General features: G+C 49.9%; 5 protein-coding genes across 5 annotated transcripts; 4 read left to right on the top strand and 1 right to left on the bottom strand.

Moving 5' to 3' along the window:
* Window positions 1–701: 701 nt before the first annotated feature.
* M430DRAFT_142380 (hypothetical protein) lies at window positions 702–4,230 on the top strand. Its single transcript, XM_024862762.1, has 2 exons — window positions 702–1,958; window positions 2,022–4,230. Exons 1-2 carry the CDS (start codon window positions 818–820, stop codon window positions 3,908–3,910), a joined length of 3,030 nt encoding a protein of 1,009 aa, XP_024719630.1. The 5' UTR covers window positions 702–817; the 3' UTR covers window positions 3,911–4,230.
* Window positions 4,231–4,458: 228 nt separating this feature from the next.
* M430DRAFT_43301 (hypothetical protein) lies at window positions 4,459–7,051 on the top strand (the record flags this gene model as incomplete). The annotated part of the gene is made up of 8 exons (XM_024867609.1): window positions 4,459–4,599; window positions 4,708–4,762; window positions 4,834–5,024; window positions 5,165–5,811; window positions 5,863–6,132; window positions 6,177–6,280; window positions 6,329–6,609; window positions 6,684–7,051. Exons 1-8 carry the CDS (start codon window positions 4,515–4,517, stop codon window positions 7,049–7,051), a joined length of 2,001 nt encoding a protein of 666 aa, XP_024719629.1. The 5' UTR covers window positions 4,459–4,514.
* Window positions 7,052–8,402: 1,351 nt separating this feature from the next.
* On the bottom strand, window positions 8,403–9,935 carry M430DRAFT_142379 (hypothetical protein). Its single transcript, XM_024862761.1, has 4 exons — window positions 9,705–9,935; window positions 9,503–9,651; window positions 8,851–9,396; window positions 8,403–8,802 (listed from the first exon to the last, which is right to left on the bottom strand). The coding sequence occupies exons 1-4, from the start codon at window positions 9,766–9,768 to the stop codon at window positions 8,554–8,556; spliced, it is 1,008 nt and encodes a 335-aa protein (XP_024719628.1). The 5' UTR covers window positions 9,769–9,935; the 3' UTR covers window positions 8,403–8,553.
* A 1,191-nt stretch (window positions 9,936–11,126) lies between these two features.
* M430DRAFT_104448 (hypothetical protein) lies at window positions 11,127–12,809 on the top strand (the record flags this gene model as incomplete). Its single annotated transcript, XM_024860929.1, has 3 exons — window positions 11,127–11,740; window positions 11,790–12,362; window positions 12,416–12,809. The coding sequence occupies 3 exons, from the start codon at window positions 11,127–11,129 to the stop codon at window positions 12,807–12,809; spliced, it is 1,581 nt and encodes a 526-aa protein (XP_024719627.1).
* A 1,174-nt stretch (window positions 12,810–13,983) lies between these two features.
* On the top strand, window positions 13,984–15,643 carry M430DRAFT_104859 (hypothetical protein; the record flags this gene model as incomplete). The annotated part of the gene is made up of 3 exons (XM_024860962.1): window positions 13,984–14,030; window positions 14,109–15,042; window positions 15,131–15,643. 3 exons carry the CDS (start codon window positions 13,984–13,986, stop codon window positions 15,641–15,643), a joined length of 1,494 nt encoding a protein of 497 aa, XP_024719626.1.
* Between the last annotated feature and the right edge of the window lie 816 nt (window positions 15,644–16,459).

The raw sequence follows: 16,459 nt of genomic DNA, 5'->3' as shown, positions 1-16,459 counted from the left end.
AGTCGTTGGTCGTAAAAAGGTGGGGGAGCTTCTGCCGCTGCCGGGATCAATCAAGGTTGGCCGTTGGCAGTTTGATGTCACGTGATAAAAGCCGAATCCCTACCAGGTACCAAAGGCACCCTATATATCTCCCCCGACATCAAGGAATCTGATAATCCCTGAAAAGCCGCATCTCGTTATGGTTTTGTTGACCAGGAACCTTCCTCACAGACGATGAACGAGAAGTCCCGAAGTCCGAACTATGTCCAACTCGCGAGGCAGGGCCAAACGATTGGCATTTGGCTTTGTAACCACACTTGATCCTACAAGTCATGACGGATGTGTGCCAAGTCCTAGTGAGACAATCCGGTAGATGCAGATGCTGTACGTTATTTCCTGCAATGGGGTGGTCTCATTGTCATTGCACCTGCAATTGCAACCTTTTCGACGCCAAGTCCGGTGAGGTAGCTCTCAAGCTCTCATCACTCGTCGGACAGGATTTTTATCGCTAAAACACCTCATATCCTCTATTGGCTAACGAGCGTAGCTAGAGTCAAAGATTCTTCGTCCACTGTGAGATATATTTGTTGTCCAGAAATTCCGACCGAAAGGGGGTTCAGGGGCTTTTCGCCCACGTGATGACGAGTCGCGAGCGCGGGGCGCTAATCAAGGAACGCGTGAACCTTCACGCTTGATCTCAATTCCTCCCATGCCAATTGCCACGCTGCATTGCCTCTTTGGCGCTCCTATTGTTTGGATCTCGATGTACGAACCAGTATATTCAAGTATAAATCAGCGCGCGAATTCAGCGCCGTCCTGAACTAAAACGCGATCAACAATGACAACGGATGATCTCCTCGCGAACCTCAACCCTTCTCAACATGCTGCCGTATCTTCATTCGCGGATACATTGGCCATTTTGGCCGGACCTGGAAGCGGGAAAACACATACCCTGACATCACGAACGGCCTGGTTGCTGGCACAAGGGCTGCAGCCATGGAATGTTATTGTCGCGACTTTTACGGTCAAGGCTGCGCGGGAGATGAAGGAGAGAATTGGGAAACTGATTGGGAACGGGCTAGAGTCAAAATTGATATTGGGCACATTTCACAGCATTGCAAGGAGGTACTTGACTCGGTATGGACATATGATTGGTATTCAAAAGGACTTTGGAATCGCAGACAGTGCCGACTCACTCGCGATCATCAAGCGGATTGTTAAAAGGCATGATTTTACAATTGATCCCAAGGTAGCCCGATCACGCATAAGCGGGCGAAAAGCCAAGGGGAATGGTTATAATGATGAAGGTAGCGGCGTTTCGAGCAAGGGACCTAAAAAATCCGTCGAAGCACAAGAGTTTGAATGTTGCTACAACGAATACGAAGCAGCCTTGCAACGATCGAATTTGCTCGATTATGATGACCTTCTCCTGCGATGCGTCGATCTGCTACGAAAATACCCATCTTGCGTGTCAAATGTTGAGGCGGTTTTGATTGACGAATTTCAAGATACAAATGTTGTCCAATTTGACTTGATGCGGTTATTTGCTTCACAGCGGAAACGAATTACAATAGTTGGAGACCCTGATCAGAGTATATATGGATTTCGGGCAGCAGAGATCAAGAACTACAAAAGGATGCTTCACCAATATCCGGATACTGTTACGATTGCCCTGGAAGAGAATTATCGTTCATCTGGTGCTATCCTTCTAGCTGCACTGAGCGTCATTGAACAAGATAGCTCAAGAGTGGAAAAATCTCTCATGCCAACTCATACCGTTGGGACTCGGCCAGTTCTCCGGAAACTCTCGAACGCTCATCAAGAGGCAGAGTGGATCGTTACTGAGATTCAGAGGTGTATGGGAATGACTGGAGATCTCCTTGATTTGAATGATATTGCCATCCTTCTACGGTCAGCCTCTCTGTCTCGACATATTGAGAGCGCGCTGGGCAAAGCAGGGATACCATATCGCATGGTCGGTAAGTCCTCGATGGTTCCCGCACTACATAGCTAAACGTCTTGGACAACCCTGACCTTTACAGGCGGCCTTCGATTTTATGATCGAGTTGAGGTCAAAACTATTCTAGACTATCTGAGAGTCATCAATCAGCCGGACAACAATGACGCTTTATCTCGAGTGATCAACACTCCATCTAGAAGGATTGGGGAGGCAACCATCAGGGCATTATTAGAGGAAGCTGATCAGTCGAAAATAACTCTCTGGTCCTTGATACTCGGAGCCGTTCAGGGGAGAGGAGCAACAAAGACGAAGCTTGCAAAATTGACAGAGAAAGGCATCTCGGAATTTGTCAACATTATTTTGACGGCGAGGAAGAAGATATCGGATCTTGAGAATCCAATCAGCACTGTCGAACTCATCAAATTTATTTGCAAGCAAACAGATTATGAAAACTGGTTAAAGGACCATCATGCTGACGTCCACGGAGCACGCTGGGACAATGTGCAAGAACTTATTACCCAGGCTGGCGATTTTCAGGATCTGGTCGCTGCTGGATACGAAGACGAGTCTCTGCCCGAGATAGATGGGCTGGAGCAGGGTGAGGAATCAGGCCACCTTTCTAGATTTCTGGCAAATGTAGCTCTGGCATCAGAAGTCAAACATGATGAAGATGGCGGGCCGGGCACTGCTCAGATCACAATATCCACCATCCACGCAGCTAAGGGATTAGAATGGCCTGTTGTCTTCATCCCTGCTACCTACCAAGGATCTATTCCGCACTCCAGAAGTGAGGATTCAAATGAAGAACGCAGGCTTCTCTACGTCGCTATGACAAGAGCTAAGGCGTTGTTGTACATGAGCATTCCCCTCAAGAACTCGCAAGGTGAGGAGACGACCCTGTCTCCTTTCTTGTCGCCTCCTTCCCTGGCACCTCTTCTAGATCAGAGAGGCCCCTCGTTACAGTCGTCCACCATACAATCGATTTCTCAGATTCTTCGCCGGCCTTTGCCATCTGCAGAATCTATCTCCAAATCAGCTGCCGATCTGTACAGCATGGAAGATGATTTATTCCCTGTTGGTGGTGAGGATATAGACATGGATAATGAATCAAGATACTCAACCAACTGGAACCCGTCCTATACGCGGGGCCAAAAACCTGCGAAGAGGCAAAAAATCGAGCTTGGGCGATCCACTAGCAATGTGGTAGATACGAAAAGTGCTTTTGAGGGCTATAGAACGACAATGGATAGAGCTTCGAGCTTCACAGTGGGCTCTATGAATTGCAAGACAAGCTTTGTTAGCGCAGGATCTCTCCCGGTGCTGAGCGAGCAATCAATAAATCGCACGGTTTCAACAGGGCGTGTTGAGGATACCCAGAATACATCGAAAACGAAAGCCTCTGGTTCTGGCAGGCAAACAGGCAAAGGTATGGATGGTCAGGGAACCTTGCTTGGCTTCCTGGGCAAACCAGAACCTCGGACACTCAAGCGACTTGCTCCCAGCAATGACGGTTCGGCACATCTTGCAGAACATAAGCACGGCTCGGAACCGTCTTTTATGTCTAGGGATACCCACAAGCCACGGCTGCCTTCTTCTACGGAACCAGTGGGCATCTCCCCGGCCTTAGCAAAGCATCGTCTTGGCGCAGGACAGACAATACGGCCAAAGCCCGTGTTGGACGACGAGCAGCATAAGCGGAATGACTATGTGTTTCTATCAAGCTCACCACCAAGGCCGGACTCCTCAACACTGGAACAGAAGACTATTCAGGCCGAAGCTCCTACTGATGCAGGTGTGAAGCCTGCCTCTCGACCTTTGCTCCGGCCCGCAACTACTATGCATATGACCAGCGTATCGACTGTTCAAAGTGGCGGTCACAGGAAGACATTGGGGGTTAAGAGGAGTATGGCTGGATGGTCGAGTCAAAAGGGCAAGGGATTTGTGCCACCGACGATGAAGAGACCTGGGTGATTATGTTATACGCGGGCGTGTGTTCGTCCTGAGGCGGGATTCCTAAGGCTGGATGGAGGAGTAAGGGGGGAAGGCGAATGGCGCATGGAAGCATAGCATGAGCAGTACGACGCATGATCTCATGACAGCGGGCTATTGCAGAGTGCAGGATTACCTCGGCTTGGCTCTTCGCATATACCGGTAGATGGGGGGGAGCGAGAGGGGAGAGGAGAGAGGGGAGAGCAGATGGGGAGGTAAGGTAGACGGTATATCATATATGTATATCCAATGTACGTGTATATATATATTACTAATGCCAGAACCAATAATCAAACTCTCGGAACTCGCGGCAGGATCGATATATCCGCGCCAAAGTCTGGTTAAGGTACCATACACGCCGTTCAATGTTTTCCACATGTTGCCCGCGAGCCCGCGACGGACGATTCGTCTTCTGTAGCCGAAGCGAATCCACCAAAAACCCGCAAACCCCGCAATGATGTTTCCCCGGCCTCCCACCTCCGCACCCCCCCGCTCTCCCGCCCACAATCTCTTTTACCCCAAGTAATAATATCTCGTCCGACTCAGCGCCACGAATCTCTTTCTACTACAATCATGGTTTCTCGCAATGGAGGCTCAAAGCCTGTCGACCTGCCCTCAATGCGGCAAGACGTTCCAGCGCAAGGCCCATCTCCTCCGACATCAGCGTCAGCGTATGTCCAATCCCCCTTATTCCACACCCCCCGGTCTCCCCGCTTCCGACGAGCTCTGCCGCGGCTCAATTCAAATCACGAAAAAACTGACCTCGGGTTTCCATGCAGATTCCGGAGATCGCCCGTATAGTTGTAAATTCTGCTCCAAAACTTTCAAACGCAGGTCAGTCTTGGACTCTTGGTGTGCGCGCGCTTCTTCTTCTCCTTCTGCTTGCTGACTTTCGATGCGCGCAGCGATGTCCTGCGAGATCATTTCAGTCGCTGCGACCGTCGTGGCAGCTCGGCCATCCCGAATTCCCTGGAGCGCGGCCGCAAACGACATGCATGCGACGAGTGCTCGAGACTGAAGATCAAGTGCGACAGCAATGTTCCGTGCCGGAAATGCAAGGAATTCGGGAGGGAGTGTGTCAGGAGTCGGGTTATAGGTGAGGAATAGATTTTTATTGGGCCTTTTTTTGCGTGTTTATTCGGAACCTTGATTTTCATTTTTGGGTTTTCGGATGTTTGTTTCTGCGTCTTCCTGGAGGATTGCTGGTATACATGCTATGATGCTAACACTTCCCAGCCGCTCCAAGTCCAGAGACGGCGACGACCGCTTCCAGTACTCCTGAAATCTCGGGTTCTGATCGCAACTCCATCGGCTTTCTGCTTAATTTCCCCGGCGAGACCGATTTCATTCGCGAGTTCCCAAAAGATACGACGTTAAGCCCCCAGAGTAGCAAGGCAGAAGTCCTTCCTAGCCTGGTTGTGCTGAACGGATCCGAGCCTAAGGTTCGAGAATTGCCAGGACCTATCCCCGTATCTAAAGGATTCGAAAATGCACCGATGGAATCAAACTTGGACGCTTTCCTCGGCCATCTCGAGTCCGGAGCATTCGAACGACAGAGACACAATTGGCCGATGGCTGGCGAGAATAAAGTAACGTGGTCGGGGCGCGACATCCCATCCCTCGATCGAATAGTGCTTGAGCAAAGGGCTTTTGAGATTAGGGATAGGTTGAAATATACGGCGGCAACAATGAACCAGCCGAACGGGCCTTCACAGGAACTGCTGGACGCCATTGAGTCAATCACCGCAAGGAATATTGGCACCTGGTGCAGATTGTATTTCAGGCATTGGCATAAGCATGGACCTTTGGTGCATGAAGCCACATTTGATCCAGTCAAGGCTGCGTTGCCTTTAGTGTTAGCTTTAATGAGCATTGGTGGGATGGTGGGTCTCATGAAGCTCTCTCTGACTTAATTATGCTGACCATACTACTAGTATTCAACAGAGAAGGACGAAGTACAGAAGCTCAAGCTTCTACTCGATACAATAGAAGCCTACATCTACTCAATACCAGGGTTAAACGACGAATACGATCTACCCGGTCGGAAATATGTCAAACACGGAGAAGATTCATCCTTTGAATGGCAATACTACCAATTAGAGGAACTACAGGGCGCTTATCTCATGCTTGTGCTACAGTATTGGACTGGGAATGCCATCGCAAGAACAAGAGTCCGGCAACAAAGATTTAGCAGGATTGTTGCTGTAAGTTTGATACCCCAGATCTCCACACCGGCTAATGAAAGTAGATATTTTATCACTTGGAACTGCATACTATTCAGCATTCTCCAGACTTCGTTATCAATGATCAGCAATCATTTCGATGCTGGATCCTGAAAGAATCATACCTTCGGTACGTGTGCCCGCCCTTCCAACAGAAGGAGTACTAACTTCGAGATAGCATGGTTGCTCTCGCAACAATGCTAGACAATGCTTTTGGCATTTTTAACAATGCATCCCCGCGTTTTCAATGGGCAGATATTGATTTTGCCTTTCCAAGCGGTGATCGCTATTTTAGATTAGCAAATTACGAGGAGCTCATAGCGACGCGGTCATCTCCTACAAGGAGGATGAAGGTCAAAGATGCTTTTTTGATTCTGTTCTTGCCGCCCGAGACTTCGAAGTTAGGGGCTTTGAGGGATGACAAACCTTCAGCATTAGATATGCACATGCTGATGCACTGTACGTTCTGTTCTGCCTTCTCTATCCATTTTCCTGCTTGTTTGCCCCCCTTCTAACATTATGCTGCTACATAGTCCTTTACACTTACATCTGGGCCCACACATTTGGCAACCCGCTCGTCTCCCTCCCCACCACCAACCTACACACCGTGATCCTCCCCTTCAAAACCGCCCTCTGGAACTGGAAGACCATCTGGGACGAGATCAAAACCTCCTATACCGACAGCGAATGGGAGAAACTAGGATTCCAACGAACGGCCCAGACGTACTACGAAGCGCTGGGTGCCTTACTGAATGTATTTGAGCGCACGGGAGGAAGGATTGAGGCCATGAAGGGCGATTGTGAGCGAGGCAGCCATCTGAAAAAGTTGCTCAGTATAGCACTCTCGGAAGACGAGGTGAAGGAAAATTGGGAATTGGGATTCGGGGAGTTTGAGTTATAGCTAGGCAGGTACATAGGTAAGGTATGAAATATATCCAGGTCTGCTTTTGATTAGATGCGTATTATAGAGTGTTACTATTATATAAATAATACACTCTGTTCGCTCTACATACAGCCTTGACACTTGAGTCTTGATTTTGCAAATTCACTACGACCTTCATCGCACTATCCAAGTTCTACAAAACAACAACTTCGATCGAACTGTTTAGCCCGGTCTTGTTACATGGACGGGAGGATTGTGTCTTGGCAGTTTTCATCCATTCTGAGGAGAGAAACATTTCCCTTAAAAAAAAAAGGATATTTCTAGCCAAGTCAGTCAGACGTAGACGCTTGAACTAGGTAGATTCTCGGGTTTCTAACTAACTAAATCATGATCCTCGATGTCCGAGCTTCCTTCCTCCTTCTTATCTTTCTCTGTATCTCCCGGTGCTACGGCTATAAAGACCAGTCAGTATCCCTTTCCTAATAGATGATTACCAATTGGCTTATCGACCGTGACGGAGGCGCTGAGCACCCGCCTGGTATTGAATTTGAACATCGCCAGCCAAGGGCGTAAAAAGAGCGAGCACGCTTCGTCAGCTCCTCTTCAGTAGTTGTGAGCCAATCAATATCTACCTACACAAATCCTTATTCAACCTGATATGATATCTTCACGTCGTAGAACTACCTATCCTTTTAAAACTAGGATCCGAAAATAGTCCTCGCATCATTCGGTAGGTAGCCCACAACGGGTCCAGAAGTTCGACTAGGTATGGTTTTATTCAATTGCACTAAGTATCTGATTCGCTATAAGTGTTCAGCATGGATTGATGAGAATGGTGGAATTGATTAGATTATTGAATCGTCATCTTCTTGATCGTTGTCATCTTCTCGACCGTTGTCATCTTGACAAGCGATCGCTAGCAGCCTATTAAACCATCTGAGCAATGCTTGCTTACTCGGCCGCCGTGGTTGCCTAAGCTCCTGCTGACGTTCGAATCGTCGTACACGTCAATTTAAGATGTGAAGTTTCCGTGCCCTCGAGCTTGATGCCCAAGTGCTTGAACGCCACATCTATCGAACTCGATGTCTGATGAGTTAGTTGATCTGTCACGTAATCAATCGATTCACGTGAGGCTTTGTTTCGTGGAGTTGGGAAAGGAAAGGATGCTATGCAATAAAAACAGATATCTTCAAAGCTCCACTTGGATATGGTTCATGTCTTTTGTTGTCATCCCTTAGTGTAGATTTGGGATCATCAGTTACTTACTCAGTGCTTCTGAGCATGCTGTAGGGCGCGATTCGATATCAATGAAAAGAAAAGGTTTTTGGCGTTGCTAACTTTGAAATACAAATTCAAAAAGATAAGATTTCAGATAATGATTGTTAATACAGTTTAAACTTCCTAGCACCGAAACCTATAGATAATTTTTCTCAACTTGAAACAGACAGAAAAGTTACAAAGATCGCTAAATTCCAAGAAGTCCTCCTGGAGACTTCCTACTTTGCAGGCCAACCCCCTTATCAATACGCAGTAATACGACTCCCCATCCGATCTGGCACTAGCTCGGGCGTATGTGAGCGAACCGGATATTCTGTTGCGGGAGCAGCCAGTAATGTGCTCGTTACGGGTTGTGGGGACAGTATGCTCGGTTCTTCCTTGGCTTCTGGGACAGGCTCGACGGGTTCTTTCCGCGGTCCGGTGCGGACTGTGGAGGGAAGGATTTGCTCGAAGCCTTGAGACGAGGCGACTTTTTCGATGGATTTGAAGTACTGTGGATAGGTGAGTATTAGTATAATACAGGAGCAAGTCGAACGTACCTTGACGGTCTTGACCTGCAATTCTAACGTCGCGTCTTCATCCACCACAATCATGGGATGCGGATGTAATTGCAACGAAGAAAGTGTCCACATATGGTTCACGCCCCCTTCAATACATCTCTGCAAGGCAAGAGCCTTGTGTGCACCCGTGATGATAATGACTACTTCTCTAGCCTCCAACACCGTCTGGACACCGACTGTCAAAGCCATCTTCGGCACTTTTTCCAAATCATTCCCGAAGAATCTGCTATTTGCAAGAATCGTATCGTAGGCCAGTGTCTTGACTCGTGTTCTGGATGCGAGAGAGGAACCGGGTTCATTGAATGCGATGTGCCCGTCGGGGCCGATACCGCCGAGGAATAAATCGATGCCGCCATGCGCTTTGATGGAGGCTTCATAGGCCACACATTCTGCTTCTAGATCCGGCGCATTGCCGTTCAAGATGTGGATATTTCGGGGGTGAACGTTGACATGTGAGAAGAAGTGTTTGTACATGAACGTGTGATAGGATTCAGGGTGTTCGCGGGGGATACCGATATATTCATCCTGGTTTATTCCCCATCAGCCAGGGCTATTGGGGTAAAAGCGAATGAGGTTCGGAGGGGAGATAATTGAGGCTATAATATGACGTAGACGAGGGGAGGGGAAATACCATGTTGAATGTAACGACATTTTCAAAGGATATTTCGCCCGCCTTGTATTTTTCAACGAGGATCTTGTAGATTTTGACAGGAGAGGAACCCGTTGGCAGACCCAGTACAAAGGGGTGTTCAGGCGTTGGGGCAAAAGCTTTGATCCTGTCTTTTGGAGTTTTAGTTGAGGGGAGATTGGAGACCGGGGTTGGAGGGGCATACCGATAATGTACTTGGCGATGTAAGCCGATGCTGCATCAGGGTCTTCTCTGATGATGAGCCTCATTTTGATAGCACGTGTACGATAAGAGATTATAGAGCTGAAAGAGTTGAGAGGAGAGAGAGGAGAGAGAGAGAGAAAAGAAATTCTTTTGGAGGCAGCAGACGTAGGTATACGGAACCCCAGCTTTTGAGCAGCTGCTCGTGCAAGGAAAAGGCCTGGCTTGATCCCAGTTGCAAAGAAATGCTGATTACCATCATAACAGGCAATGAGATCAGAATCCACGTGTGACGGAATTCATTGGTAGACGGGGGGATTCCAGCAGTGGGTGGCCATGAAACGTCACGGTCAAAACCCCATTGTGCCCTCGAAGGCCAGTGGTCCTCTTACCACTTGGCTAGGACAGCCATTGCCAAGTCTTCCATGGAGGACGGGACCCGTGAAGCACCGCAGCGGGAGTGGTACTGGCCCAAGGAGAGAACATTGATGATTCGATGTGCTCTGGACGCTGGACGCTGGGGACTCAAAGAGAGAGAAGCGCGAAATGTGTGGGGAGCAGCCGCGAGTCCCAACACGCTTTAGGCACGGTTTTGCCCAAACACCAAAACACCAGCCCGTGGGTCGCAGGATTGTAACGTTGCGTTTTGACAGCCTTTTTGCCCATCCGTCCATCGCCCATCGCCCATCGCCCCATCCGATCCGCGCTGTAGAACCAATGCGACCAGCGAGTGCCCATCGGGGATAGCCGCGCCCATCCAGGGGCAAGCCCGCTCCACTGCTCCAGCCAGAGCATTCGACCCGTCGGCTGTGGTGCGCTCAAGGGGCCATCTCCTTGCCTCTCCGGGGCGAAGAGCGAGCTGCGAGTCCACAATAATTTCAGAAGGTGACTTGACGCGTTGATGGACGCTCTATCTGCGCTGAATGCCAGTCTCATTTGTTGTCTTTACATTACATGAAGGAATTGCGCATGGTCCGCTAGTAGTCCTTCAAGCACCTATGGCGAATCTGCCTTGACTTCTTGACTCTTTCTTTCCCTCTCACCCTATCAACTCGTGCATCTCCATGGCGCAATAAACAAGCTGTACTGTCTCTTCTTCGTATTGTTACTTGCCTTTCCCGATCCAACAGACACACGTCTCAGTCAACCACGGAGGACGAAGGCACCGTACCTTACCTTACCCACTATCCAGCCACCTTTCCCCCCTAGGCCTCCCCCCGAGCTGGTGCTTTTCTTAAAAAAGATCCTTTTCAAATACGAAACAAGAAAATTGTACCCACGGTGTCTCTCATCTCCTTGCACGTTACCACGACCGAACACATAGAATATGGAGAACGCACCCTATCGATTCACCCCTCATTACTACCCTAGCCGCGCCTAGTAGCGCCGCAGACTTATATTTCTATATGTATCGACGCTTTATGACATGCAGCCGTTCATTGCTGCAATGCTCAAGGTACGACAGGCCTTCTATGCCGCCGCCATCAGGTCGCTCCTACGCACCAAATCGCTCTTGAAAAGCATACTGAGCTTTTGGATCTCGCCGTCCGTTCTGAAAGCCAAGGACGTGGAGACCGATGTGGGTAGTCTATTGCAGACGAGGATTGAGGAATTCTTGGAGGATGTGGAATGGCGTATGAGGAACGAGGTGAAGAAGGAGAGGTTGCTGGCCTTCTCGAAGGGACTCAAGGGTCAGCTTGAAGATAGTTTGCTGGATAACCAGCAGTGTATGCTCCCGTCTTACAACCACCAACTTCCGACGGGGCGTGAATGCGGCACTTATTTGGCTGTTGATGTGGGAGGATCGACCTTCAGGGTTGCTCTTATTGAACTTTCGGGGAGGGATGGTGCTGCGCCGGAGAGCAAGATTTTGAAGAGCAGATCTGTCAAGATCAACCAGGCAGTGAAGCAACTGAAAGGTCTGGCCTTTTTCGATTGGATGGCGGAAAGGATTGAAGACACGCTCTCTGGACAGAGTGAGGGCCAGGAGACGTCTGGAGCTCCTCTGGCTATGGGATTGGCTTGGTCATTTCCAATTGAGTATGATCCCCTGACAACCTTTATTAAGCAGACCAGCTAACAAAATCAGGCAAACCTCCCTTAGAAGCGGCCTTCTTCAGGGAATGGGCAAAGGCTTCTTAGCCGCCCATGGACTTCTGGGTCAAGATCTCGGGGATCTCATCCAAGATGCCTGTTCAAGAAGAGGACTCAAAGTCCAGCTTAATGCGATAGTCAATGACTCTTCAGCCACCCTTCTTTCAAAGGCCTATCTTGACCAAACCACTCGGTTCGCTCTCATCCTTGGAACTGGGTTCAACATTGCAGTGCATCTCCCTGTACATGTCTTCTCCCCCTCGAAATTTGGAGTCCGTCCGTCAACATGGCATGAAGCAGCCAAACATGTCATCGTCAACACGGAGCTATCCATGTTCGGAGCCGGCATTCTCCCGTTCACGAAATGGGACGACTTGGTCAACGCTTCACACCCGCAACCGCAATTCCAGCCCATGGAGCATTTCGTCAGCGGTGGGTATCTTGGTGAGATTGTTCGCTTGGTTTTGGTCGACGGGATCCAAACCGCCGGCGTATTTGGAGGGGTTGTCCCACCTAGTTTGAGAGAGGAGTACTCGTTGGATACCGAAACGCTGTCCAAAATTGAATCGTAAGTGGCTCCATGTGAGGGTTGAATGACCGAGAGCTGACCTCTGGTCCTAGCGACCCCTCTCCAAATCTCACAGCGGCGCGGCAAATTTTCCTTGCGCGTCACCCAATGACTTACCAACCGACAGTCAATGACCTTCAAGCTCTCCATTCCATCGCGTCCAATGTGGCATATCGGGCAAGCAGCGTCGTCGCCGCTGGTATCCACGCTCTCTGGGAATTACGTAACGACGCGGAACATATCTTAGCCAGCGACTCTGAGCACACCCTCGTGGCCTACAATGGCTCGGTCATGGAGAACTATCCGGGCTTCAGAGCATCGTGCCAGAGCAAGCTGGACAGCCTGGTGGAGGCCAGTGGTGGGAAGGCGGGGATGGTGGAGTTGATGTATGCGGAGGAGAGCTCACTGCTTGGGGCGGCTGTGGCGGTTGCATGTTTGGAGGGGTGATGCATGGCATGTGCATAGTACATTAGGGTCCGCATTTCAGGAGTTAGGGCTAGGCATGGAGGCTTCATTGATGCATTATTTTTTCCTTTCTCTTTTTTTGAATAGTGAAGCAACAAGTTTTTGACGGTGTGAAAAGCCATTATTTGCGTGTCTTGAAGCAAGCTCGGTGGTTGTTAGTACGGGCCCATGCGAGGAGCGAAGGATCCATGATCCATGAACGAACGAGTCCAGGCCCGAATTGACGACGACGGGGCCGTCTCGTGCTCCTATCATTCTACGTAGAGAAGGATAAAGTCGGGTGAAGAAGTGAAGCTATTACTGATAGTCATGTCTCTCGGCGCTTCTTTTTTCACCACAGCATGATGATTGCGCGGAGGATCAGGAGCAGGAAATGAGGGGGCGACGAGCCGGCAGCGCCACCAGGAGGAGAGTGTGGGGAAAGCTTTCCGAGTCCGAGGCACAGCTGGGGGGAGGGAAGAGGGATCCTCTTTGGAAGGCTGCTGCTCCTTTATTCCTTTCTGTCCTTTTGCTCGATGGGCAGAAGTGAGGATATATAATCGGGTATTTAATGTCTGGCGTAGATAGAGATATACATATATAGATTTATATTTATCTCAGATATCTGAATGAAGGGCCCTATCAAGCAGCTAGTGCGGGCGTGGGTCGCTGATAACAGAGATAGAGAAGAGCGGGCCCGTCCCGATCGGGGGTGGTGCCGGGAGCCTCCCATCTGCCATCTGATGTTCCCTGAGGATTATTCCCTCTTCTCTGGTTCCTCTCTGGCTCTTCTCTGGCCACTCCTCTCTGGACCAATAATCCTTAATCCATAACCCAAAACCTATCCAGTCCCATCCATACCATACCATACCATACCATACATACCCACATACTACACCATACCCCCCCAAGCCATTGAACCTGCCGCTCGCCTTCCAACCGTATCGGCCCCTCTTCATTATTCTTCCTCGCTCACCTCCCTGCCTCCTGCTCCCATCCCGTCTCCAGAACCTGCGCGGCTGATGGAACCCGACGCTCAATGATGGCAGGCTATGATACCGGCACCCTCACCGTCGCCAGTACCACCAGCAGTTCCCGACGAGAAATCAACGTCGCGCAGCACGATATCCTGCGTCTGACTACGCCCGGCTCAGCCCTGCTGGGCGGCCCCCTAGAGATGGATGCCTTTGATCACGATCTGACCTTCGAGGCGGATGGTTTATTGTGCGTGCCATCCACCTCCGCAGATCGAAAGAGAGCGCGAGTGACGTCTTGACGACCTGGCTGACGCCTTAAGTACAGAGATGACGTGCCCAACAGCCTCCCTTCCCTCCCCTTCACGCCCTCCTACGAACTCTCCGATGCCTTCTCGACAACCTTTGAAGATCCCTTCTCCTACCAGTCCGGCGGTGCCTTCGAGTCTCTCCTCGACGATACGAGCATCGCCCAGAATGGCGACGGCGCCGCCGCCGACCTCGACAACAAACTCCTCGGCTTCGGCGCCCCGATCCTGAAGGCCGCCGTCTTTGATGATCAGGGCCAGACATGGCCCGCCATGTCTGCAGAGTTATATGGCATGTTTTTCGTCGCGGAAGATGTGTTTGGTGGGGAGACCACGGGCAGGCCGATGGAGCTGACCTGCTATCGCCGGAATCTGTTCCAGATCTCGGGCTCGGTCACGCTGTCGAGGAGCATATCGCACACGATGAACGAGCAGGGACAGCACGTGCCGATCTACGATCTGCAGGCTACGATTTCGGCGTTGGAAAGTATTGAGGGAAAGAGTACGGAGATCATCAGCGTGCCGTGGAAGACGAACAATGGCCTCTCGACCGAGGATAAGGCTGGTGCTGCACCACCGAAATGGCCGTTGGATCTAACCATGAATCCGGAGCTGGATCCCATGTGCGTCTCTATTCCGATTGCCTGGAAGAGATTGCAATTCAAACATGCAACAGCCAACAATGGACGAAGAAAGGGTTTGCAGCAGCATTACGTTATCCAGATCAATCTCATGGCTACATTGGCGACCGGAGAGACTGTGAAGATATCAGAGATCCAGAGCGGTCCCATCATTGTTAGAGGGAGAAGTCCTAGGAATTTCGATAGTAGGAAGGATGTACCGCTCAGTGAGAGGAAAGTGGATCTTAAACAGAGGGCCATGAGTGATGCAGCCCACCCAGTGAAGGTTGACCCCGCCGTTGCAAATAGCAATTACAGATTTTATGCAATGCAGGTATTTCCCCTGAATCATCCCCATTTTCCCGTACAATTCTAAATCTCGTGGAGAGACTTGAGAGAATCGAGACTGACATATTACTCAGGGTCATCCTCTAGATATACCAGATTGGACCGGAACGAATCCCACTTCTCTCCCTTCATCCGCCGACAACACTCCAACGCAGCACCGCCAAACTAAGAAAGTTGTGGCATCTGTGAATCTACCCCGCCCTCCAGTGCCGATAACGAAATGGAAGACGGAATCCACCCCGACGAAAACGGCTGCTGCAACGGCACCCATTGATTTGTCTCTTGCAGATGACGATCATGGACGTTCAAACAGTTCGGGGTTGAGGAGTGGGAAATCATTTCGCGGGGGAAGCGGGGAAGGGGAAGTAAGCCCGAGCGCAGACCGAGGGAGAAAGTTGGGACTTGGAAGCCCAGCTGAGAATGCAGACCTGCTTTACGAATACTTCCCGCTGAGTTTGGATGATTGGATGCCGCCAGTGGACGCGATATATCGGCCGCATGTGGTGCATCATACGATTATCCCGCCAGATTTGAAGGCGCAGCACTTGAAGAATAAAACGAAGAGATATTTCAGTGCTGATGACTAGGGGAGGAGGTGGAAGGGCTGTATGATATATATGTACGTGACTGGAGATTGCGGTTCTCAGGAACTGGTGGGATTACGAAGGCGATCAATCGCTTTTCAGCAGAACCATAGGGGGAGGAGCGGCAACATGTGCCGAAGAAGAAGTCAGAGTCTAGATCAAGGCTCGAAGATAAGTCGGCATACAGGCTGTTCATGTCTGTGAGATATCACGGCAGGAGTACAATAAGGGCCGGCCCTTTAGATTACCAGCTTCCGGCGAGGCTTGACTGGGGGAAATACTGGCGTATGTGTGTTGATTAAGGGAGATACCTCAGAGCAATATATCCAAGAATTTTTGTCCTTTCTACAGACCATTCGTTAATTTTGCAGTGAATACAGATTAGAAATCATTGACACAGAGGCCTAAGGTAAGGTAAGGTAAGTATCTGAATATAGAAGGGGAGAAAACGGAAGAGAAAGAAGGGGGGGGAGCAGTTGTTACTGGAGTAAGAACAACGGTATTGACAGCTGATGTAGTAAGGAGGGGAATATATACGGTTTATTATTTGTTGTAATGAGATATTCACAGAGCCATCTACTTTTGGGTGACTCGGAAAATGCTACGGCAAGAGTCCCAAGATGATGCTAGGACTGATGAGCTAGGTGAAATCAGCGGCGGAGACAGGACACGAGGAGAATATGCCGCGCCCTCATCGACAGTTACTTAGGTCATGGTGTTTGTTTATTCCCCCCCTTCCCGCCGCCAAGTTATCCGCCGCTAATGTCATACCCTATAAATAGGCTTATTTCCCTCCCTCCGATTTATCCTCAGATCTTG

Source organism: Amorphotheca resinae (assembly GCF_003019875.1).
Source record: "Amorphotheca resinae ATCC 22711 unplaced genomic scaffold M430scaffold_8, whole genome shotgun sequence".
NCBI lineage: Eukaryota > Fungi > Ascomycota > Leotiomycetes > Helotiales > Amorphothecaceae > Amorphotheca > Amorphotheca resinae.
This window is presented reverse-complemented; position numbering and strand designations above follow the sequence as displayed.